This window comes from Vombatus ursinus, unplaced genomic scaffold (genome assembly GCF_900497805.2).
Source record: "Vombatus ursinus unplaced genomic scaffold, bare-nosed wombat genome assembly UNPS02005286.1, whole genome shotgun sequence".
In the NCBI taxonomy this organism is placed as follows: Eukaryota; Metazoa; Chordata; class Mammalia; order Diprotodontia; family Vombatidae; genus Vombatus; species Vombatus ursinus.
The window spans coordinates 13,617,015-13,643,304 of NW_020945064.1; the positions used below are offsets into that span (position 1 = coordinate 13,617,015).

A 26,290-nucleotide genomic window follows, 5' to 3' on the forward strand; every position below is an offset into this window, starting at 1 on the left:
AAAAAGCTTTTTCCCCTAGGAATTTGACTGTAGACAACACCCCCTTGATGCATAGTGAGCCTACTCCCAGCAGGGGTAGCACACAGCTGCCCACCCATTAGATCATCCTAATGAAACCTAGCAATGCTCAGGGGTTTCCAAGAGAGGGGTACGCTTTTGCTGAGGGTCATTTGATTGGTTTTACACCTGTGATGTCACAGTCAGTGGGCCCAAGGGATTGGCAGAAGACTTTCCACTATAAATTTCCAGATATGAAGGGTTTCAGAAAAGAGAGGGGTGGCTTGCTTAGGGCAAAGATAGCCTGTGTCTCTCCCAAAAAGAATTTGGGTCTCATTTGTCTAGGGCCGCACAAAACCCTTAAACTTTCCTTGAACTGCCTTAGTCAGAGAAGTTTTAAGCATTTGCCTGAGACTATAAATTCACTCAACTGGCCTTTCCTTATCTGTCTAGGCCCAATCTCCCAATTCTTTGTTATCTTGATTAAACCTAGCCCTCCATTGCCTATTCCGCGGATGACTCCATTCAGCCTCCCAGACACTCCCATCAGGATTCTCCCAGGACCCATCCCCAGTCAACCCAGCTTCAAGATCTTCCCTAAACTCCTCCTCCTCTAGCACCGGCCACTCCCATCAACACGCCCCTTCTCCCAGGCACCGCCCTCCCCCTCACCCCAAAACTACTTGACCACTCCCAGGTGCCTCCCATGTTCTTTCTCTATATAAGATTCTTCCTGGTCACCATTTAGGGCCTGAGACTTCCTCATACCCTGTTGCAAAGCTTCACAAATGTTCAGATTCCTTAAGAGTCTGGCCCATATGGTTCATCTTTAATTCACCTTGTCTTTGACTGAAAGAAGGCTTGGGTGAAATTCTTTTGGGCAGGACCCCCGGTATTCTGATTTTGGGGTCCCAGCACCCCTAACATCTGAATCTTAACAACACGAGATATTTGTATAGTACAGTGCCCGGCACAATGTGGGTGCTATATAAATCCTTATAATACATGCACACACATATATACTATAAATAGGTTACTCTGGATTATAAAACCTAGGAGGTGAAGCACCCTATCAGTATCTCACTGAACGCCCAGCACGCAATTAGCTTTCAATAAACGTCAAATGACCTATAGAATCAAGGTCTCAAGGGTGGCATAGCTATGCCTCTGGCAAAATCTGTCCCTGTCTCATTTTACACTGGAAGGACTCAATCTGCACGTGGGAAAATAAGGTAGAGACTACATTTCCCAGGAAGCTGTGCATCACCTCCCCTCCCTCCTTCCCCCATTGGACGAGCCCATTTGTGGCAGCAGCCTTTAGTAAAATAAATTTTAAAATAAAACAGGCTCCACCAGCTCCTATAATCTTTTAAAAGATGACCTCTCGTCACTCCACATATTTAGTTACTGGAGAACGAGGGCTAAAGGAGTGGAAGGAGCCTCGCTGGAAATAAGCCACATCCTTCCTCCTCAAAATTTCTTCCTAGTGAGTCCTCCGTCCTGTCTTCCGTTACCAATCCAAGCCCAACCACCCCGGCTCCCTCACCACCTGCTGCTTGTTTGACCTATTAGACCCATCCTCAGCACACTTCCATTGGCTATGGTCTCCCTCGGATCCCGCCTCCTATTCGTTTCCCCTCCAATGAGAGCGAATGGCCGTCCGTCAGAAGCGTCTCCAGGTAACGAGGGGCGGGGAGCAGGGAGCGGTGTGCTGGTCACTGAGTTTGTGCTGTCACGGCTGCAGGAGCGGCTGCATGGGGCTAGGAGGGCCGCCGTGGCCCGGCGCCGCCGTCAGGGCCCGAAAACCTAACCACGGAGCGCGGGCGCTGGTGGCCGGGCCCGAGGACTCGGCTTGAGGCGAGTCCGCGGCTTCAGGTGGGCTCCTGAACTATGAACCTGGGGCTTTTCCCGACCTACTCTTCCGGTCGGGTTCTTGAATATTAATGAGACCTCATGATTATTCATTAGGAAGCCTGGAGGGGGTGGGGGAGATCTCTCAGAACCGGCGGTCGGGAAAGGGAGGGTAGCACCGGCTTGCCCTGCCCTTACCCATGGGGGGAAGGAGAGGCCCAGAGAAGGGGAATGAACCAGAGCAGTCAGTCTGGTGCAATGGACCGAGGGGTAAATTTGAAATGAGGGAGAGGTCTTGGGTTCGAGTTCTGTGCCCTGGAGCAAATCGCTTCGTCTAGAGGCACGTATTAAGGCAACAACTATTAAAAAGCGCCCACTATGATATAATAATAGCCAGCGTTTATACTGCAGTTTATGGTTTGCAAAGCGCTTTGCAAACATCATCTCAGTTTGATCCTCACAACTATCCTGGGAGGTGGATGCTTATAATTATCCCCTTTTTATAGATGAGGAAACTTGAGACCCAGGAAGGTTAAAGTGACTTGTCTTAGTTAATAAGTGCCCAGAGACCTAGGCCTAGTGGGTGAACTGTTTGCTTTACCAAATAATTTTAAAATATTTACTTTGTACGTAGACTTTGGGATATTTTAAATCTAAATTTAAGTTTTACAATTATTTATTTAACATTATTATTTATTTCATTTATTTTTTAACATTTTCTTAAGTTTTGAGTTCCTCCCGAACTCATTGAGAAGGCAAGCAATATGATCGCAGTTATACTGTGAAATCATAGATAAAGACTTTTAAGATGAAGCACCTGTATCACCTTTTGCATAGATTTGAGAATGCCAACAAACCTCCTCTGATTATTTATATTTAGTCTGGATAGAACGGTATACTGAGGAGATGGACAGGAAGTAAAATTAGGAGTCCCCTGTCCTAGAGATAGAGTGATACACATAGGCTAAAAGATATTGCTAGAAGTAATTAGGGAGCAGGTAAAGATTAGTTTGGCAAGATACTACCAGCAACAGGAAGAAGCATTTATCAAATACTTACGTGCTAGGTGCTGAGGATGCAAAGACAGCAGTGAAAAACAGCTCTCATCCTCAAAGAGCTTACATATTGTTGGGAGTATTGCATTTATACAGGCAGTTAAGTACAAGATAATTTCCAATAAATTGGAAACAGTTTGTGAAGTGGGTAATGGGAAATAGAGACTTTCAGTCACCCAGATTTGACACCCCTAAAGCATCTCCACCATGTCCCTCTTTCTTGTGCCCCCGTCTCTGGTCAGTCTGTTGCCAGGTCTTGCCTGTTCTCTCTTGGCGTCTTTTTTCACCAGTATCTGGTGGCACCACCTCAGTTCAGCCTCTCTCTCTGGCCCTCCCTTCTAATCTGCTATTCGGGCAACTATGAAATTGATGTCCTTCAAGTGCAGGTCTGTCTGTGTCACTCACTCCCTTGCTCAAAATGCTTCAGTGACTATTTGCCTCCGGGATAAAATACAAACTCTTATGTTTGGCATTTAAAGCTTTTTACAGCCTTTCTCCGACCTCTCTTTCCAGGTTTATTTCATAGTATTCTCCTGAGCAAACTCTATTTTCCATCACAATGACCTATTTGCTCTTCCCCTCAGAAGTACTCTTGTTCCGGCTGTTCTGTGTGCCAGGAACGCTCCCCCATCCCCCACCCCCACCTTCTGCCTCTTTGGAATCCTTTGGCCCATCCAAGGCTTGAGTCAGATGCCATCTCCTAAGTAGGGACTTCACCAGCCAAGGGGGATGGAAACCCCCCCCCCCACACACATATACACAATTACTTTGTATTTACCCTTTGTGTTTACTTTCCTGGATACCTGTTCCTTCCCCCCAGGACAGTGTAAGCACCTGAGGGAGGGCAGAGATGGCTTTAATTTTTATCTGTGTCCCCAGTGCCATAGTAGGTACTTTAGAAAACGATGGCTTATTGAATTGTTGAAAAGAAATATAATCCATTGCCCTTCCTCCTCCTCACCTTGGCGAAAGCCAGTTAGTCAATTGGTGCTCAAGAAAAGTTGGCTTGTCCTGATAACCATTTTAGGAAGTGATCTTCCCCTAAATTGCATGGCTATCTAATTGTTTGCAATTGAAGGTGTTGAATTTCCTGATAGAATATAAGATCCTGACTCTTTCCTTTTCCTCCTTGTTACATATTTAATTACTAATCTCTCTGAGCTTTTTCCCTCCTGGTAGATCTCTCACTGATTCCTGCCCTACAGCCTCCAGGCCAGCCAATAGTCAGCCTGATATTTTGCTGCTGTGACATACCTTAAAGCCTGCTGCTTTTGGAATTAATGCTGCAAGTACTTCCTCTTACACATTACCCCGAGTCTCTGATGCTGCTTTAAACGTGCCCACCGATGGCTTTCTGCCTAGGTTTCTCTGTCTCGGGTCCCTTTTCTTGGCCTGATGACAATTTCCTAATCTCCTGGCACTTGTCCATTTGGTACTTATTTAAAATCTAGTTCACTCGGGGCGGGGGATGCATGGTGTGTAGAGTGTTTTAAGGAGACCTGGGATTCAATCTCACTTCTGCCTCAGAACCTCAGTTTCCCAAGCTGTAAAATGAGGGAGTCACATTCCATGACCTTGATGTTCCACCTTCTCAGGCTCTGAAAGTCTATGATTTGTTTTCTGCAGAAATGAAGGAGCCTGTTTATATTATAACCAGTAGGCCAAATCTTTGTTTAGAAAAACAGAATGAGTGGGGGGTGAACACCTTTGAGTTGACTTAGCACAATTATTTTGAAATTTTGCAGGCCTTGCCTTGGACAGGACTGTCATTTAGGTAGTGGCAGCTTGAGTCAGCAGGGACCTGGGTTTGAGTCTTGCTCTGGACATATCTGGTGCCGTGCCCAGTACCAGCAGTCACAAAATAAAATAATGAAGCATCTAGACTTATACAATAAACCTTACAACTTTTCAGTCTTTAAAAACTTTATGTAATATGTCCTCCTTTTGCTGGAGTCACTTGTTTTATATGATTTGACATTGAGTTCACAAGACTTTGACATGCATTCCTTAATTCTTTATCATGAAACCACACTCATCACACGGGATATTAAGTGTACCTTTGACAAATAGTCCATTTCCCCAAGCTAGTCTTGATTATAACCTATTGGTTTTCAATGGGATTTAAGTCAAGTGAGTTCCCAGGCTATTGAAGCATATTTATCTCTATCTCTTGGAGAAACTGGTTAACATTTGGTGACATGGGTAGATTGCAATATTCTGTCTCCATTTGGGAATGTTTATAGTTCTGGAACAGTCTGTTAATATCGGAGTTCATAATTCCTCAAAAGAGATCAGAATTCCAGGCCCACCGAAAGTAAAAAGTTACCAGGGCCCCATTTTGGTTGGGTTTACAGTCTGAGGACACTGTTCAGTTTGTATTGGCTCACTTGGACTTTTTTATGAATACAATTTTGATAGACTTGAGTGAAAAGTGTCCACTTTCCCATACCCCAGTTTTTGTATTATATTGCCCATGACAGGGTTTTTTTTTTTTCCCATAGCAAGGTTAGCACCTTTAAAAAAAAAACCAAACACAACCAAAACCAAAAAACGTGGCTTTCTCATCCTTGTGCCAACTTTAAGAAGCCCAGGCCTCATCTGTGGCAATATCTCCAGCTGGGTCCTCCGAAGGCCTTGCTTGCTTTCTGAGCATTATTTATCTGAGATTGTTTATCTGCAAGAGCTTCTTGTCACTTCTTGGTGGTTTTCCTTTCCTTTCTTTGTTGCAACTGATTCTTTTTTGTGGTGACTTTGAAATCTTGAACTTGAGTCCTTAAAACCCTTCACTTCTCCATAGGAGCAGCTATGCAGTATTGCATCATGGTCAATGCTGTGTGCTTTTTAAGATCTGAGTCAAGTCAACAAGCATTTTTTTTCCCCTTAGGCAATTGGAATTAAGTGACTTGCCCAGGGTCACACAGCTAGTAAGTGTCAAGTGTCTGAGGCCAGATTTGAATCCAGGTCCTCTTGACTCCAAGGCCAGAGCTCTATCCACTGTGCCACCTAGGTGCCCCTCAACAAGCACTTTTTAAGCACCTCCTTTGTACCAGGTACTACACTAAGGGCTGGGGATACCAAGAGAGGCAAAAAAGACAATTCTTGCTCTTGAGGTCACAATCAAACGGGGAGATGACATGCAAACACCCATGTACAAATAAGATAGATACAGTATAAATTGGAAAGGGCACTAGCCTGAAGGGGAACTGGGGAAGGAAGTGGATCATATAGAAGGTGGGATTTGAGCTGGGACTTGACGGAAGCCGGAAGATGGAGATGGAGAGGAAGAGAGTTTGGGGCGCGGGGATAGCCAGTGAGAATGCTCCCAGACTGGAGATGGATTGTTTTCCAGGACTAGCAAGAAGGCCACTGTGACTGGATGTCGTGGTGCTTGGCAGGGGAGGAAGGGGTTGGGCTCCAAAGGGATTTAAAAGCCAAACAGGATTTTATTTTTGATCGTGGAGGCGCTGGGAGCCGCTGGAGCTGATTGGCTGGAGGGCTGACACAATTAGTCCTGTGCTTTAGGAAGGGCTGTTGGGTAGCAGAGTGGAAGATAACAAGTAGGGAAAGGCTGGAGGCAGAGAGACCAACCAAAAGGCAGTGGCTCCACCGTTTGTGTTGTTTCTTTGGAGTGATGACATTATTAAAAACGGTAATAGAGAACAGTGAAACAAACACGTGTGTACAGCGTGACATCCAGCAGTCAAGAACTAACTAAAGGTGGAGAAGACTGTTCAGTCCGGTTTCATCCAGTTAAGGTTACCTGTTGTAAGGAAAAGCACACGTGTGCTCATGACCATTGGCACAAAACGAAGCCATTTAAAACAACTCCTGGCTTTCAAGGAGCCCGGTATCTAATGGGGGAAACTACTAAGGACACACAAGATATATATGGTACAAATTTGGGAGTAATCTCAGAGGGAAGGCAGGACAATTGAAGAGGACCAGGAAAAGAAAGATTTCTTGCAGAAGGTGGGATTTTATCAGAGAAGAGAAGGAAGCTAGGAGGGGAAGAGGAGGAGGGAGTGAGAATCTAAGAATGGAAGACAAAAATTCCCTGAGACTCTGGGCTGAGTCAAGAGATGGAGATCTAATGTAAGGAATAGCAAGGAAACCTTCACTGGCTGGAAGAGGAGGTGTCGGGGAATAAGGCGGAAGAGCCTGGAAAAGTAGGAGGAGGCCAGGTCACACAGGGCTTTGAATGTTGAACAGAGCGTTGTGTGTTTGATCCTGGGGTAATAGGGAGCTACTGGAGTTGATTGAGCTGGGAAAGGGGTTTGATGTGGTCAGACTTGCATTTCAGGAAGACTAATCTGACAGCTGAATGAAAGATGGTCTGAAGTGGAGAAAGCCTTGAAGCTGGTACACACAAACAGGCAAGTGAAGGAGGAGGGGCTGCTCCAGGCTGGTAGCTGTGTCAGGGGAGGGCAGGCTCAGGTACTGGAGAGAGTGTTCTCCAATGACGTTATGTAGGTAGACACTGCTCCACAGGTGGGCCGTGAGGATCAGATAAGCACAGAATTGTCTGGAACTGAATAATTATATGTAAGATACTTTGTAAACCGGAAAATGAATAATGATTGTATTGGGAGGTAGGTTTCATTTACACCTGATTAAAAACCTATTAATTTTATTACCTTGGAGCAGAGTTGAATTACTGAGGTGGAAAGCGCCTGTCCTTAATACCTGGCCCAGAGGGACCTGAGGCTGGTAGAGTTTTAGCTCTGCAGCAAAATCCTTGGCTCCAGCTGTGCTTTCAGATGAATACCATTATCTGTGATGGGGGAAAGTATGAGCTGCCTCCTGGCATGACCACCCAGAAGGCCTCTCCTCTTTGTAGGTGAATGCGTGACTGCCTCTGGTTTTTGTGTCTGTAGGAGCTGAATCTGATTGTAATATGGCTATCCTCATTTCTCTGTATTCAGAAATAGAATCATTTCTTCCATTTTGTAAGTTGGTCACATTGGTAAACTAGGAAGCTTCTCCCATCTCCAACCCATAGGTGTTACTGACCTCATTTTTCTACAGTTGTCTTGTGTTAAATGACAATTTCACGTTTACTGTCTCTGACCATGGGCAAGTCACCAAGTCTCCCTGGGCATCTGTTTCCTTATCTGTAAAATGGAGGTTGGACCAGGTGTGGTCCCTTACAGTGCCTCCCAGCTCCAGAACTATAATCTTGTTTTTTTAAATTATTTTTTTCTATCTTCCTTCTAACCCATCCCCTGCTGGGAAAAAAATGAAAGGAAACAAAACCCCTGCAATAAATAGACGAAATCAAACAAAAACACATTTATTCCTGCATCTGCATATCTAGTCTGTCACCTCTCAGTCAGGAGGTGGGCAGCATTCTAAATCCAGTCCTGGACTCTGTTTTGATCATTGCATTTCCCAGAGTTCTTAAGTCTTTCAAAAATTGTTTGTTTTTATACTGTTGTTCTAATTCTGCTCACTTCATGCTGATTAGCTCAAAGTAAAGTTCAAATGACAGCCTGTCCTTCCTTCCTTCTTCATCCTCATTTGTATAGACTTTTTGTTGTTCATTCGTTTCAGTTTTGTCTGACTCTTTGTGACCCCATTTGGGATTTTTTTTTTTTGGCACAGATACTGGAGTGGTTTTCCTTTTTCTTTTCTAGCTCGTTTTACAGATGAGAAAACTAAGGTGAACAGGGTTAAGTGATTTGCTTAGGGTCACACAGCTAGTAAGTGTCTGAGGCTGGATTTGAACTCAGGTCTTCCAGACTCCAGGCCAGGCACTCTGTCTGCTGTGTCACCTAGCTGCCCACTCGGATCTTGGGCTGGAAAGATGATCACTGTAGTTTGTCTTTCGGTATCCTTGTCACTGCTCAGTCTGCTATTTTGAAGATCTTTGATGAGAGTAGTTGAAGGTGGGATGGAGCTAGGTCTTTCCCTTTTTCTGCCATCTTGGCTAGTCTCTGCGCTGTGATCTTTTGGAGGAACACCCCCACTTGATATATCCTTTAATTCTGCAGGGTGTCTTTGATTTCAAATTGGTTGTTTGTTCCGACTGCTCGAATTGTAACCTATGATGCATTTCATCCTGTGTAGCTCCAGCCCTCATCTTCCCATTCATTCTTTACTGGGTGAGCCCACTTACCCTATGGACCTTCCCTCAGCTTTCTTGGTGTTGTGTGACTGGCAGGCATTCTGTCCATTGGTTATCCCTTGCTCCATATGTATAATGTATAATCCCTTGCCATATGTATAATGAATTAAAAACATTTTTTTAAAATTGAAGGAACTTCCTCAAGGAGAGTAATATAATGTTTTGGATTGGGTCCATGAGTGTGTTTATATCATGCTAGGAGATGGAGGAGGCCGTTGTGGTCATTCCCCCCCATTTTACAGTTGAGGAAACTGAGGCCCTAAGATCATAAGGCAGTAAGTGGCAGAGGCAAGATTTGAACTCAGATCCTTTTAACTCTGACTCTAGCCTCCTTCCCCCCATCCCACACAGAAGGTATGAGAGACTCAAGTCATTTACCAGCTGTGGAACCTTCAGCCTTGACCTCTTGGAACTTCCATTTTCCATCCATAAAATGAGGATAATATTTACACCACATACTTCACAGACTTCTTGGGAAAGTGCTTTGTAGAGTGACCCATTTAATTTTCTAATTAATTAATTAATTTTTAGTTTTCAGCATTCATTTTTATAAGATTTCATGTTCTTAAACTTCCCCCTCCCCAAGACAGCATTCAATCTGATATAGGCTATGCATGTATAATCATATTAAACATTTCCACATTAGTTATGTTATGAAAGAAGTATCAGAACAAAAGAGGAAAACCATGCGAAAGAAAAAACAAAAGCAAAAAAAGTTGAGAGAAGATAGTGTGCTTTGATTTGCATTCAGACTCCATAGTTCTTTCTTAGGATGTGGATAGCATTTTCCATCATGAGTCTTTTGGAATTGTCTTACATCATTGCTTCTACTTCTGCCCTCTGGATGCCTGCCATCTGAAACCAGGATGAAATGGCCATACCCTTTGATCCAAAGATCCCATTACTGCGAAGTACTGCAGGGAAATAAAAGAAAAAAAGAAAGGTCCTATATACACTAAAGTATTTTAGCATCACTTTTTGCAGTGGCAAGAAACTGACCAAAGTATATGCCTATCATTTGGGAGATGGCTAAACACATTGTGGAACATGAATGTAATGGAATCTTAGAGCCCATTAGAAATGGTATGAAGAATTCAAAGAAGTATGAGAAGGCTCAGATGAACAGATGCAGTCTTCTTGCCTTTGCCTGCCCATCCCAATGCTCAAGATAGTCCCTCTCTTTGTTTAAAATGTAGCTTAGTTACTTACTACATGAAGCCTTTCCTGGTCTTCCCAACTCCTAGTCACATCCATCTCAGACTTCTTTGTATCAGGCAGCTAGGTGGTACCATGGACATAGTGTTGGACTTTATGTCAAGAAGTCCTGAGTTCAAATACTACCTTAATATATTTACTAGCTGTATGACCTTAAGTAAGTCACTTAACCTGATTCAATCTGGTTTTTTTTTTCATCGTAAAACGGGGTTAACAGTACCACCAACGTCACCAGTGTCGTGAGCATAAAATGAGATAACGTAAAGCACTTTGTAAACTTTAAAGAGCTTGGTTCTAGTTAACTACTTCGTACTTTGTGTTTATTAGTTTTATATTTGTGTAGCATGTATTGTTAGATGTACTTATTGACTCCCCGTTAGAATATAAGCTAACTGCAAATAGGAATTGTTTGTATTCTTTGTACTTATGTCCCCAGTGCCTTGCACATAAAAGGTACTAATAAATACTGATTTATTTTAGAAATCAGAACCAGCAAAACAATATATGCCACTATAAAAATTTAAGCAAAAAAAGCGGAACACTAAGTAATTAAAGTGACTAAGCTCATCCCAGAGAGGAGTTGAGAAAAGGCACCTCCTTCCTTTCGTTGGAGAATTTGAGGACAAGGGGTGGGAATATGGCATGTGCTGTTAGGAATGGTTGATAGGTTGGTTGATTTTACTGATCTGCTGCTTTCTTTTAAAATCTTTATTGTAAGGGCTGGATGGCTTAACTGGGCCCAGAAGGGACATATTCAAAAATGAATATGATGTAAAAACAAGACATCACTGAAAAGTTAAGATAAAATAAAAATATGTATTCAATGATTTGGAATGACTGTATAAATTGTGGAATGTAAGCGCTCCCCATAAGGAAGGTAAATATGAAGAATTTAAAGAAACTTTGGGAAGACTTCTGTGAAGAGATACAAAATGAAGAAAGCAAAGCCAAAAGAATAATGCTCCTGATGATTGCAACAATGTAAATTAAGTAAACATCCATAGGCAACAAAAGTTGGCTTTTTCTGACTAGTTAATGTTGAGATCTTACCAGAAGTAAAGGACACATCCCCGTTTTCTGTTAGCAGTCGCTTGTTTTGGGGAAATGGATTTTGTAAAGGGCTTGTTTTGATGTTTGTTGGGAAGTGTCTTGTTTCAAAATAAAACGTTAATGAATGTCTTAAAAAAGTAAAACGCCAGGTTTGCTGAAGTTGGTATTATAATCACAGGAACTTTGAAGGCTAGTTGATCAACAGTAATTTATTAAACTTGTACTGTGTGCTTTACATTGGAGATACAAAGAAAAAAAGTATGATGAGCCCTGCCCTCGAACATCTTACAGTCTAAGCAGAGGAAGCACCATGATACTGGTAGCTGATAGCCAACATATATAGCACCTACTATGTACCAGGCACTGTGCTAAGCACTTTACAGATATTTCAATTGATCCTCACAATAACCCTGGAGGAAGGTGTTATTATTACCCCCATTTTATAGATGAGGAAACTGAGGCAAACAGAGGTTAAGTGACTTGCCCAGGGTCACCCATCTAATAAATGTCTAAGGCAGGATATGAACTCAGGTCTTTCTGACTCCAGGCCCAGTACTCTATCCACTGTACCACAACAAAATACATAAATAGATGTGTACATCTCTGTGTCATTTTAGGAGGAAGACACTTGTGACTGGTGAAATCAGGAAGTGCTTTGTGTAGATGTTGGCATCTGAGCTGAGGTTAGATGGAAACTAGCCATTCTAAGAGGCAGAGTTAGAGGGGAATGCCGCTCGTGTGGGAGGTAACCCAGGCTAAGGCCTGCAAGTGGGAGATGAATGGGGCTGTGTGGAAGTAAAAAGAGAGGGAAGGCCAGTCTGGCCAAGGAAATCATTTAGAATAAGCCTGGAACGGGAGGTGGGGCCAGGTGGTGAAGGGCTTTAAAGTCAAATCAGGTTGCTCATATTTGATCTTAGAGGTAATGGGGAGCCAGTGGAGTTTATTGCCATTCTACCCATTCATTGCATGGTTAGATCTGCCCAGCTGTGTAGAGGAGTAGGAGGGGAGACTAATTAGGAGGGTACATGTATTGTAGTTGTTCAGCCTAGAGGTGATGAGGGTTTGGCCTCAGGTGTTGAGTGTATGAATGGAGAAAAAGGTTAGAAATGTGAAAGGTCTTTGTGTGCCTTGGAAAAGTCATTTCACTTATCTGAGCCTCAGTTTGCTTATTTGTAAAGTGGGGATAATGGTACATGATATACCCTACAGAGTTATGATGGAAATGTGTCAAGTGCAGTGGAAGTATAAGGTTTGATTATTATTTTTACTTTTGCATAGAAAATCAGAGTTTTAAAAGACACATTTCTTTTGCACAGACAAGAGCAGTACAACCAAGATTAGAAGAAAAGCAGAAAACTGGGGGGAAATTATTTACAGCAGATCTCTTGATAAAGGCCTCATTTTTCAAATATATAGAGAACTGAGTCAAATTTGTAGAAATAAGAGCCATTCCTCGATCGATAAATGGTCAAAGGATATGAACAGGCAGTTTTCAGAAGAAATCAAAGCTATCTATAGTCATATGAAAAAATGTCCTAGGGGCAAGCTAGGTGGCACAGTGGATAGAGCTCTGGCCTTGGAGTCAGGAGGACCTGAGTTCAAATCTAGCCTCAGACACATAACACTCACTAGCTGTGTGGTCCAGGGAAAGTCACTTAACCCCAATTGCCTCACCAAAAAAAGCAAAAAAAAAAAAACAAAAACAAAAAACCCTAAATCACTATTGATTAGAGAAATGTAAACTAAAACAACTCTGAAGTACCACTCCACACCTATCAGATTAACTACTATGACAGAAAAGAAAAATGATAAATGTTGGAGGGGATGTGGGGAGAGTGGGACACTAATACATTGTTGGTGGAGTTGTGAACTGATCAAACCATTCTTTTATTGTTTTTTGTTTTTTTGTTTGTTTTTTGCTAGGCAATGGGGTTATGTGACTTGCCCAGGTCACACAGCTAATAAGTGTCAAGTGTCTGAGGTCAACTTTGAACTCAGGTCCCCCTGACTCCAGGACTGGTGCTCTATCCACTCCGCCTACTAGCTGCCCCTGATCAAACCATTCTGGAGAGCAATTTGGAACTATGACCAGAGGGCAATCAAACTGTGCATACCCTTTGACCCAGCAATACCACTACTAAGTCTGTATCCCAAAATAACAAAAATAAAAGGGGAGGAAGGACCCATTTGTACCAAAAAAATATAGCCGCCATTTTTGTGGTGGCAAAGAATTGGAAATTGAGGGGATGTCCGTCATTAGGGAATGGCTGGATAAATTGTGGTATATGACTGTAATGGAATATTATTATGCTATAAGAAATGATGAGCAGGATGATTTCAGAAAAACCTGGAAAGACTTACATGCTGGATGAAGTGAGCAGAGCCAGGAGAACATTGTACACAGTAACAGCAACATTAGGTGATGATCAACTGTGCATGACTTAGCTATTCTCAGCAATACAGTGATCTAAGACTGGATCTGAAGGACTTCTGATGAAAAATGCTATCCACGTCCAGAGGAAGGATTGATGGAGTCTGAATCCAGATTGAAACATGCTATTTTTAATTTCATTTTATTTTTGTGTATGTGTTTTTGGAGGGCAGTCTGTGTTTTCTTTTACAACATAACTTATATGGGAATATGTTTTGCACAACTGTATGTGTGAAACTTATAGTAAGTTACTTACCATTTCAGGGAGGTGGAGGAAGGCAGGAAAGGAGAGAGAAGATTAGGAACACAAAATTAAAGGCAAATGAATGCTAAAAATTGTTTTTACATGTATTGGGGAAAAAAATATAATTTTAAAAAAGACATGTTTCCTGTTGTCATCTTTTGTTTTTCCACAGATGGATAGGACTTCCGTCGTCTTTTTCACTGGAATGTCACATCAATGAACATTCTGCACCCCTAATGCCATTTGGTTTATCTGGTAAGGAGATTTTTTTCTTCATCTTTGCTAGTCTAGGAGTTAGTTCTTGTCTTTGCTTGCAGCCTCATCCCTGCCTTGCCCTGTGATTAAACTCTAAAAGGTATAGAGAAGTGGCATGATGGAGTCGAGTTTCTCTCCTTTTTTGGAAAGAACGGGAAGGCAAGGAAATCAGTAAGCATTTACATGGCACCTAGCACATGTCAGACACTGTGCTTTATAAATACTATCTCATTTGACCTGATCCTTGCAACAACCCTGCAAGGAAGGGCTGTTGTCATCCCCCTTTAACAGGTGAGGAAACTCAGACAAACAGAGGTTAAGGGACTTGCCCAAGGTCACACAGCAAGTAAATATTGGAGTCCTGATTTGAACTCAGGTCTTCCTCACTCCAGACTAGCTCTTTAATCACTGTACCACCTAGCTGCCTAAGCATCCCCCTTCTCCTTGTTTCTCTTTTTTATGGTTTAGTCTTACACACCTATATACTTATTCCTAATCATAACCACCCTCCAACTACAGATCTGCAGATGTATGTATATGCATTTTGGTCTGGCCCTGTGATTTCCTGAGCGTGGGGAGTTCTGGCTGAATGAAGATTGGCCTCTCCTCTGTAATTTACAGTCTTAGAGAATTGTCCAGGGCCCTGAAGGCATGGATGACTTTTTGTGACTATTTGTGGTCACACAGCTTGTATGTTTCCAGCAGGACTTGAATCTACGCCTTCCTGACTTCAGGTCTGCCTCTAGAGTGTGTGTGTGTGTGTGTGTGTGTGTGTGTGTGTATGTGTATATGTGTGTGTATGTATGTGTGTGAACCTTACTGGGTTTTTTTTCCATTTCCCTCCCAAAAAATCGTTTTAATATTGAACTGCTTTCCAGTGATAGGTGGTTTTCTTAAATTATTTACCGTGATCTTTTATTTGTACCATTTAGAAAGCTGTCATTACACTGGTCAGATGCATTTTAGCAGCATTTCACTGCTGAAAATGACTGTTTTCACTTTGGTTATATGAATGTAATTTTTATCTATTTCCAACTTTATGTCTTTTACTCCTTTTCCTTGTAGGATTCTGTCACAAGTAAGAAAAGATGGGGAATAAGCAAACAAACTGCCATCACAGTTACTTCTCACAGTTTCTACCTGAAGAGCAGGCTGAGATTGATGGATTGTTTGCTGCCATATCAGGGGGTTTGGAGGTGCTGTCCTGTGGAAAGAACAGAAAGTCTTTACCAATCCCTATCTCTTTGGAAACGTTACAGGCAAGAATAAGAGACAACTTTGGGTATTCTGGAGTGGAGTTTTCCAATTTAACACATTCCTTTGTGCCATTCTCACGCTGGAAGTGCTCAACCATGTATGTGACCCAATGTGGCCATTGATATGTTTTGTGTTATATTCACACTGTGGACAGAATTACTTTTGAATGTAAATATGTCCTCTATCCTGGTAATTTCATATCAGTTCCAATGAAATAATGAAGCAACATATTTTAAGACCCAACTTAGGAATAACTAAAATGCCATCATCCTGCTTCCTCATTTTAATCTCTGTGGGCCTCGAGTTCCTCATCTGTGCAACGAGAGGGTTGGACTGGAGTGACCTCTAAAGTCTCTTCCCCTTTAAATCTGTATTCCTAGAACTAAACAGTGATCAGCTTCTGTCATTTTAGGAAATTAGTCATTGACTATTTTCAGTCTCTGTCTGGCCAAATGTGTGTTATTTAGTTACTCTGGTAAGCTGAAGCCTGACTACTAACTAAAATACTTAGGAAATATCAGCTTCTGGGTATTATGTATTTCTAAAAGAGCATATTAAGATCGAATCAGTTTCTTAAATAATCATTTACTAATTGATATTTTTTAAAACTATCATGTGATGGTAATGGTAAGTTGTATATTATTAAATTTTGCCACTTTGATGTACAATGAGAAAGCAAACCAAATTTACTGAGAAAGATATGTAGTAAATGAAATCCCAATCGAGAATGTGGCAAATAGAATAGAAAAATCAGAAGAAAAGATGGCTCTAAGGGAGTAAAGTTTGTCCGTGTGTTGATTTCATTGGAGGTCATCTTTTATTCGTATGGCTCTCACTGCATGGAAGGAGCAGTGGGTAATATTAGAGCAGCAATGGCACCGTGTTGAGTATTCGGAGACCAGATGGCAGAGTACACCATAGTCTCAGTCCAGGTTCTTGGCTCTCCTGGGTTGGATCCACTCCCTTTTGGGGTTTCTTTAGCTTCCTGGTGCCAACAAACCCAGAAGCCTGAGATTGTGATGACATGGTTTTAGCAGCAGTGACTGGGGAAGGTAGATGGTTTGTAATCAGCAATAAAACAGATCCATGTAATTTTGTCACTTTTGTAGCCCTTGGTAATATTGTAAGATTTTCTTATAGGGCCTAGGTAATAGGTAAGTTTAGCCACTTTGATAGTTTGGTGAATCTAGGGTCTCATCACTGTACATACTCACTCAGAAATTATAGATGAAAACCCATTTCTGCCATCTTCTCCTCTTTAATGTGATCACTCACAAATCTTCTCAGTGGAGTTCCCCACAGCATGTGGAGGATCTCCTTCCAGGTCTCTTGACATTGTGGGGATACCAGTAGAGCATATGGGATAGATGTTGTTTCTCCTTTGTTTTTATTGTACCCATCTCCTTTTTGCATCATTCATCTGACTTCCTTCATGCTGCTTCTTTTGTTCAGTTCTTTACTAGGAATAGGATATAGTCTACTTCTGACCACCATGTACTTCTGACCTCTCTGTTGCCCTTGGGTCAACCCACAACTTGGTGACTATAGTATTATGTCACTAGCAGCCATGCAGCATCATTTGGAAGAATGTTGATGTGAAGATGGGCCTTTGTTTCAAAGACAAACTTGGGGCCATTAAAGATAGTATAATTTCCCAAATGCAATACAGTCTGTTTTTCTCATCTTATTTGATTCCGGGCCCAGTTTATCATTCATCCTTAGTGTCCATCTAAGATCTACGGACTGATGAATGAACTCTGTGGGCTGTCCATGCAACTGAATACCTTCTCTGGACAATAAGCATTCTTCTTTTTTCTAGAAGAAAAAAGTAGATGGTAGGTGGAATTACTCTGAGTGATTATGGATCTCATTTAGGAGGCTTTGCAGTATTCTGGGGCCGTGTTGATCAGTATGGTGTCTTTTGTAAATAGGAAAATATAGAAGATTTCACCATCTATGGGGAATCCATTTTTGATTTGGACACCCCATGACAATGGTAAGCATATTAAGCAAATTCTCTTTTGGAAATAGTTAACAGTGAGCACCATGGGCACTTGTATTCTCTGTGCTATTTTATTCTCTCATGAAACCGTGGCGATGTGGCTTGTCATAGAATGCTGTTTATGAAACCCACCCGCTCCCTTCTCACAACTTCATTAAGGACAGGCAAAGTAAACATATGGGTCCGTAGTTACTTATTTTCTCCATAGCCATTTTTAAGAAGCAGTAATAGCATTGATTTTTTTTTTCTAAGAGTTTTGTATTTGATATTCTCCCCTGTGTTGATTCTAGTATCGATCTCCTGTGTGTAGACATCTTCTAGTCTAACTGCTTTCCCATCTTCCTTTTCTTTCATATCTTTTCTACTTCTTCATCTACTCTCCAAATGTGGTGGCTCCACCATCATTATTAGGTTTGTCATAGAATGTTGATAGCACTTTTCCATTTTTAAATATTTGTCTTCTGACTTCTTCCAGTGTCATTTTTAAATGTTCTTGGGTTGATATAGTTTAATTGGGTCTCTCACCAAACTTTCTGTAAGATCTGCTTCTTGATTTTTTTACAGTATGAGATAATACTTGTCACAATCTCAGTTGATGAATGTTCATTAATTAGTACAGCGCTAATCTGCCAACATTTTCTTCCCCAAGACTTTATACACAGGTTTCTTTTCTAAGTCTTGCCTGCATAGCTTACTGCTGGAAAAGGCAAGAAAATCAATTTCATTTCATCTGATACTTTGTCCTGGTCATGTCTAGTGCCTCTTGACTTTCTTCTTGAACAAAATGCTTTATAATAGGTAGTATGTGATGCTTATATGTAGTTTATAAATCTTTGTCCTGTCTTTATTTCTTACCCCTGCACTAAGTTTTATCCACACTTGCTACAGAAATGCAATTCAACAAGGAGTTAGCTGCCTACAATATTCACAAAGAGGTATTATGGGGAATATAAAAACAGTATCTTATCCTGTCCTCAAGGAGCTTAGAGTCCAACTAAGTAGATAGCTTTTGTAGGTGAAGGATTAGAGGGCTACATGAGGCAGGATAGACTTAAGGGCCAGAATAAAAATATCATGGAAAGTAAAAAAGGGAAAAGTTCAGAGTAACCTAAATGTGCTCTCTGGAAGAAGTGGTACTTAAGCTGTCCCTGGAAAGATGAGAACCGTGAGAAGTGGGGCCGTAGAGTCCGTTTGCATTCTGTGGCCTCAGTTTAAAGAGGAGGGTCTCAGGGCCACTGATGAGACAAGGTGAATGGAAGTGGGAGGTGCTTGTGGACAGGTAGTAAGACAGATGAGGATGAACAGATGAGGTTAAAGAGGACTTGGAAGGCCTAGAAAGGGAATCTATACTTGATCTCATTGGTAAGGAGGTACCATTTCGTGTTCTTGAGCAGGGAGAATAATAATATCTAATTTTAAAAGTTCTGTGAAATGACTTTATGGCAGTGGGAAGTTAATGTTATAAGACTATGTCATAAATGGAAGATCAGCCAAATACGCATTACATTAGGGTTTTGAAATTTACATTGAAATTTAATTTTATTAATGATATAATTGGAGAATCATTTTTGGTCAGAGCAGTTTATGTATACCTGTCAAATGAAAGTGGTTTTTATCAATCTTGATGCTGTAAGCTATTTTGACATTTTCATTTTTTTTTTCATTTTCTTTTCTTCCCCTTCTCTTCTCTCTAAATAGGCTTACCTTGGGGATGCCTTGCCGGAGAAAATGACAGTCAGGCTTTATGACGGAATGAGGAATGTTGACCCGATGGGGACTAACATGGGCCCTACTGAATACGTCACCAAAGAACAGTTTGTAATTTTGATGTCAAATCTATTAAAAGGAAGTATAGGGGAGAAGAGCAACATAATCTTGAAGATGTTACATGTACCTGTTGTAAATGTGAAAGCAAGTCATATCCGAGAGGTAAAAGAAAGATGAAGAACGTTTCAGAGAAATGTGCATTTTCTTGTTTTAATACCTGACACAGAACCCCAAGCTGTATGACTGTTTGGTTCAGGTCAGAACTCTAATGCTTTTGTCAAAACTTCTAGAGCAGTCTTGAAAATAAATTAGGAGGTTCAATTGTGATTTCAGAGTTCATCAGATCATTAGGCACCATATGAGTTTTGTCTGTTGCGTGTGATTTGGGTAGCAAATACAATAAAATCTCCCCCACTACCACCACCAGTCTGTAGGGTTGTGGTGTGTAGCAATGGTGGGAGAATCTGCCTTGATGAGCTCACAGATTCATTAGCGCAGTGGTGTCAAATTCAGAGAGAACCAGGGCCATTAAAATATACATCAGTACCATTACAGACCACATATTTACTTAGTTTGAAAATGTGATGTTATATGTGTTTTATTGTGTTTTTTTTTAATTTTGTTAAATATTTCCCAATTACATTTTAATCTGGTTTGGGCTGCTTTAAGGAGTGGGGCGGCCTGTGTGTTTGACCTCTCTGCATTAGGGTATAGAGGTTCATGCATTTGTTTTATTAGAAGCTTTTTTTCCCAAATCAGAAAATTCTTAGTTATCAGGGAAAACAAAAAGTGGGATCTCAGGTAGAGGTGTTATTTTGTTTCATGGGATGGGAGAGTAGAGAAAACCATTTGAAGCTGAGAGGTAAGCACCTAAAAATTGAAATGAGTAGAAAGAAGGAAAGAGTTTGACAAAATTGACCCTCATTCCCTTTCACTAAAGCAAATGTATGCTTTTCCTTGTTGCTAAGACTTAGTCAAGCAAGGTCATTGCAACTTATATTTGTCAATTAATTTTCTTTTGTATTTCTTCAGCCATTCTTCCTTTGTGGCTTCCCTTCTGTGTAAGCTACAGATTAATATGCACTATTTCAAATGTCCTTCTTCCTTCTGAAATTTCCTTTGTTCCTTGAAATTCACTTGTGATAATGTATTGTATGGTGTATCATACCCTGTCAGTCTCTAAAATCACAGAGTTGAGAGGGACCTTAAAGCTCACCTAGTTCCAACCCTTACTTGAAGCATGAACCTCTTTTAGAATATCCCTGATAAATGATCATCTGGTTGAACACTTAAAGTAACAAGAAACTCACTATCTCTCAAGGTAGTCATTCCATTTTTGGATTTTTCTAATTGCTCTATTTTATATCAAGCCAAAACCTCTTCCACGTAACTTCTACCCATTAATTTTAGTTTTCTCCATTGGACTCCTGTAGAATGAGTTTAATGCCTTTTGTAAATATCCCCTGAAATTTGCATGTCTCTCATCTTTTTCTTTATATAATTTATCAGTGTAATGTTATTGTTATTATTAATTACAAGGTTGTCATAATTTGAGAGACCCAATTAACATTAAGAGTTTCCATAATAGCTGGGCTATAGTAGTTGGCAGTAGTGGGAAGTAAAGTTTCCTCTTCCTGTTTCTCATGCTGAAATGAAATTTATTCTTGGCCTACAGTGAAAATGTTATTAATGATCAAATTTTGATCTTGAAGTTTACAGAGGATCTGATTACCTCTGTGGTACATGTGCTGGACTACAGAAATGAACTGAAAGGTTGGAATGTGAAGAAAACTCAAGATTTTACCTCTGGTGTAAAGGAATTGGCTATTCAACTGTTCTCACCACTGAAACGAGGTGAGTTCCCTTTTAGCCCTGTCCTTGGAGATATAAGTGACTAGATACAGAGCAAATCGGGTACTCACAAGGTCCCTGTTAACTGAAGATTAGGAGAGGGGACTATGTAAAATCATGAAATTGTTGAGTTGTGAGGGATCTGAGATCGCAGCTACCACCCTAAGTGTGGAGCACATACTAACGTCTCCAGGCCTCACTTGAAGACCTTTGACCATCACTCCTCCCCATGGCAGCCTGTCTCATTTGGGTGCAACTCTGATTGTTAGGGAGTTTGGGGAAGGGGTTTTCTTCCAGTTCTGCCCTCTGTGACCAACAAGTCTAATTTCTCTTTGTTGAAATGCTGGTAGCGTCAAAGAAATTCTAGATATGAGCTCAATAGACTTAGATGTTAACATTTACTTTTCCCCTTTACTTTGACTTAAGTCGGTTTATAGTTAGGAAATGGGAGCTGAGGTGAGCCTGTAGCACAAATTGCTCAGAGGAGGAAATGAAATTCAGATATGGCTGTCTGTATTCAAAAAGTGTAGAACATCCTTTTATTTTATTTATTTATTTTGGGGGGCAAGGCAATTGGGGTTAAGTGACCTGCCCAGGGTCACACAACTAGTAAGTGTCAAGTGTCTGGTCTGAGACTGGATTTGAACTCAGGTCCTCCTGACTCCAGGGCTGGTACTCTATCCACTGCGCCACCTAGCTGCCCCCTAGAACTTCCTTTTAAAAGAAAGATCCTGAGAGGCAACATGGAGAACAGGATAGAGAACCTGTCTGGGAATCAAGATACCTGGGTTCAGATTCTGTCTCTGACCCATAAAGGCTCTTTCACCCTAGGTATTCTCAGTATTCTAGGAAGTTCTCTTAGGACTATAAATTGCAGGATAGTTGTTGATCTGCATTGGTAGATGGAGTATCCCTTCCTTCCCTCCCTCTTCCCTGCCTCTTGCTCTTTAGCCCAGTGAATTCGTAGGTATAGAATTTTTAAAAACAACAAAAGAAAACAAAAATGATATTTAAAAAATGCAGCATGGCATAGTGGATAGAAAGCTGATCCTGAAGGCAGGAAGAGCTTGGTCCAAATTCTGCTACTGACATATACTGGGCAGAGTGACCCCAGGGTAAGTCACTTAACTTCTTAGTATTCCAATGAATGGATGGTACAGCAGATAGAGCACTGAGCCTGGAGTCAGGCGTTCAAATCTGGCCTCACTCATTTACTAGCTGTGTGACCCTGGGCAAGTCACTTAACCTTTTGCCTCAGTTTCCTCATCTGTAAAATGAACTGGAGAAGGAAATGGCAAACTACTCTAGTATCTTTGCCAAGATAACTCCAAATGGAGTCAAAAAGAGTTAGACATGACTGGAACAACAACAACCCCAGTTAATAGCAGCAAAACTGTTGCTGATTTACATTGGTCCAGGGATTTTCCCAGCAAGAGGAATATTGGGTCTGACCCCAAATTTCATGTTTGGAACAAAACAAACAAAAAGAAAGGTCATGCCTAGGATGTCAAGAAATGGGTAAGTAGAAAGGAAACTTTACAGAATAACATTGGTATCTTTTAGCAAATTATAATGAGCAAAGTCATACTCAGAAAAAGACATTTGTTCTATTAGAACAAGCTTGAAAAAAATTTTTAAAAGCCAGCCCAGGTCATACTTCTTCTGCAAAATATGGAGTGTATGATGGATTCTTGTATGTATTTTAGAGATCTCAGCATAGTATAGTGGAAAGAGGATTGATCTGGAGTCAGCAGAACAGATTCCTGGCTCTGGCTTTGCCTCTGACACCTAAGGCTTCAGGGTTTTGACCTATAATTTTAAGGGATTTGAATCAACTAACGTGTTTTGATTTTAGTATCGTGGTACTGCTTCCCATTGTTGCTCTTTCTTCCCTCCTGCTTTCTACTGTCTTCCTTAATGCTAGACTGTGAAGAGATCTTTTCCATATGGCAAGTACCAGTATTAGTGGAGCAATATGGGATGACCACTTAACTGGAAGTTAAGGCTCTGAGTTCTACTCTTGGGTAATAATAATAATTAGCATCTATGTAGTGCTTGAAAGTCGGCAAAGTGCTTTGCATGTTTTAATTAATTTGGTTTTGCTAACTGTCTGATCCTAAGTAAATCACTTCTACTACCTGTGGGCTGGCTTTCTATTCCATAAAATGAAAGGTTAGTGATGTGGCAGAGTGGGAAGAGCCCCAGATTTGGAATCAGAAAACGTGTGCATGGTTCCCGCCCTCCTAGAGGACAGGCCAATGGGTGACATGACAGATATACCAAACAGCTCTCATACAAAGTAGAAAGTGGAGGATTTGGGAGCCTCAGATTAGTGGTCTAATGGGAGGAAAGCTCACTCCCTCCTTGGTGTGCCCTGGGGAAAGAAAAGCAGGTAAGTCATCTTCAGAAGCTAAGTCCTTTCCTATTCTCAGTCATACCTGTATCAGATCCTGATCTCACAAAGAGGTCAGAGAAACCCAGGGGTAATAAGATATAAATAAAGCTGAATGCCTTGTCAGGGTTGGGGTGGGGAAATGTAATATACCACAGTTGTAGCTGAGTATAATATTTCAATCCTCTGGGAGCACAGTTTATTATTTAAAGTTGGCCAAGTTACACAAAAACCTTATTGATGCTTGAGGAGAGGTAGGTGTGTCATGCTTGTTCCAGGGCAATGTTCCCAGAAATAGCACCCAAAATATCTCCAGAACAGCTTATGTTTGTCCACAAACTCTTAGAGGTTAGGCAGGACTGACCTGGCTGCCATTTGTCTTTGTGTTTTTAGCCTCTCCCTTTAGCTCCCTTATTAGGTGTCCAGTATCTTCCAGCTGTCCAGAACCCCCCTTCCTATCAGAAATAGAAAGGACTTGATTTTCATCCATTTGTGTTTGTTGACTGATTTATATTTAAGTGTGAACAAGTTTCCAATCATGTTCCCTCAACCATGGGTATTTAGCCTTTTAGCTCCCTATTTTAGAATGAAAAGCTTTGTTTCTCCTAAGGATGCTTCTGGCATCAGCACGTTGGCAGAAGGAAACTTCAATGGGATAGATGAACCGGGAAATTACTCTGGAAAATCAGACCAGATCATAGGATTTAGAGCTGGAAAGAATCTTAGCTATCATACGGGTTGGTCCTTTTTATTTAAGGTGACTGGGGTGGGAGGTGCAGAAGAAATGATCTCCAGGGTCTTTTCCTCCCTCTCCCCATGCCTCCTCTTGAGAGGTCAGTCAATCAGCAGCATTCATTAGCTGCCTGTTATGTGACTGACATTGTGCTAAGCACTGAGAATACAAAGGCAAAATTGAAACAGTACCTGTGCTGGGAGAACTAACAGGGATCTGGGGAGATAACAGAGCCCTGTCTGTGACCTCAGAGGTCATCTGTTCCACCCCCTTCATTTTATAGATGAGGAAACTGAGGCCCGGAAAGAAATGTCAAAGCCCAAGGTCATACAAGTAGACTAAGTGGGTGAACTGGAATTTGAACTTTGACTCCAGATATCCTGTGTACCAGAGAAGTCATGCTGGTGCTGCCCCATTCTTTGAAACTGTCAGGGCAGAAGAGTTGGTCATTCAGGCTTCTTCCGGGGTGTGGAACTTCTCTTGTTCTAACACTGGCAGACGCTTTGCAAACCCTTTCTTTCCAGACTTATGTCCACATCATTCCCTTCTCTACTTGGGACCTTCTACCTTAACCCATCTCTCTGCTTCCATAGCTTTCAAATATCTATCTATCTTGATTAGATGGATAGATTTTATATATATGTATATGTATATATATATACACACATATATATTATATGTATGTATATATTCCCAGCACATTTAGTTTTTAGTTGATATTTAAGATGTCTTCATTTCAAAATCCCTTACCTCCCTTCTGATGTTCTAGAATTCATCTCTATCCCTTCTGTATTATAATAATGCTGTTTATTACAGTATCATTAAATCTCAAAATCTTTGATGACAAAATTTGACTACAAAGTGTGTTGAAACATATCTTCTTTATAAAGAGAAATATTTTTGGATTTGCATTTTAACCAGCAAAAGGTTAAAGTCAATAGAATGAGTTGTTAATTGTGGAATTTCATTTATCAGTAGGCCTTTGGGAGTGGTAGGTTTTGGCATCTATTAAAGTCATATCATATAGGTGACGTCTTAATTCTACCCAATCCTATGCCTGAACCTGATCCACTGGTAACTTAAATTTCAAAATTATTTTTATGGACTTAGTTAGGAACCTAAACATCAATTAACATTGTTTCTGTTGGAAAATTCATAGCAGTCTATTTCTTCTTTTGTTAATCTGAGTATTTCATATTTTTGTTTGTTAGGGTTTTTTTTGTTGTTTTTTTTTAAGGCAATTGGGGTTAAGTGACTTGCCCAGGGTCACACAGCTAGTAAGTGTCAAGTGTTTGGTCTGAGACTGGATATGAACTGAGGTCCTCCTGACTTCAGGGCTGGTGCTCTATCCATTGCACCACCTAGCTGCCCCTATTTCATATTTTTGTGAGCATTCATCTGTTTTCTTACATGTAATGCATGTAATTGGGCAAAATAGTTTCTGATAATTTCATTTGTTTCCTCTTTAATTTCTGCTTTGTAAGTTCTCCTTTTTCATTTTTGATATGAACAATTTGGTTCTCTTTTTTAAAATCAGGTTAGCTAAGTATTATTATTATTGTTTTTTTATTTTTATTTTTAACATGTGTTTTTAAAACTTTGGGTTACAAATTTTCTCCCTTCCTCCCTCCCCACCCACCCTCATTGAAAAGGCAAGCATCTTGATACAGGTTATAGATGTGTAGTCATGCAAAACACTTCCATAGTAGTCCTGTTGTGAAAAATTAAGTATATTTCCCTTCATCCTATCCTACCTCCCATTTATTCTATTCTTTATTTTGACTCTGTCACTCCTCAGAAGTGTTTGCTTTTGATTATCCCCTCCCCCAATCTGCCCTCCCCTCTGTCAACCCCCTGCTCTCTTGTCCCTTTCCCCCCTTATTTTCCTGTAGGGTAAGATAGATTTCCATACCCCCTTGTGTATGTTATTCCCTCCTTAAGCCAAATCCTATGAGAATAAGATTCACTCATTCCCTCTCATCTTCCCCCATTTCCCCTCCACTGAAAAAGCCTTTTCTTGTCTGTTTCACGTGAGATAATTTACCCCATTCTACTTCTCCCTTTCT

The 26,290-nt window shown here is 41.0% G+C and overlaps 1 protein-coding gene across 6 annotated transcripts in view; it reads left to right on the top strand.

The window, feature by feature from the left end:
* The first annotated feature begins 1,786 nt into the window (after positions 1 to 1,786).
* The window catches only part of MEAK7 (MTOR associated protein, eak-7 homolog), a 49,258-nt gene continuing 24,754 nt past the window's right edge, over positions 1,787 to 26,290 (top strand). For 4 of the 6 annotated variants that reach the window (XM_027847740.1, XM_027847739.1, XM_027847741.1 and 1 more), the window contains exons 1-5: positions 1,787 to 1,872; positions 14,140 to 14,222; positions 15,288 to 15,481; positions 19,180 to 19,410; positions 20,961 to 21,102. In XM_027847740.1, the coding sequence (XP_027703541.1) occupies positions 15,311 to 15,481; positions 19,180 to 19,410; positions 20,961 to 21,102 (544 nt within the window). In that variant the 5' untranslated portion in view covers positions 1,787 to 1,872; positions 14,140 to 14,222; positions 15,288 to 15,310. Of the gene's footprint in view, positions 1,873 to 14,139; positions 14,223 to 15,287; positions 15,577 to 19,179; positions 19,411 to 20,960; positions 21,103 to 26,290 lie in introns of all 6 variants that reach the window. The other 2 variants (XM_027847743.1, XM_027847744.1) reach the window with 2 other exon arrangements.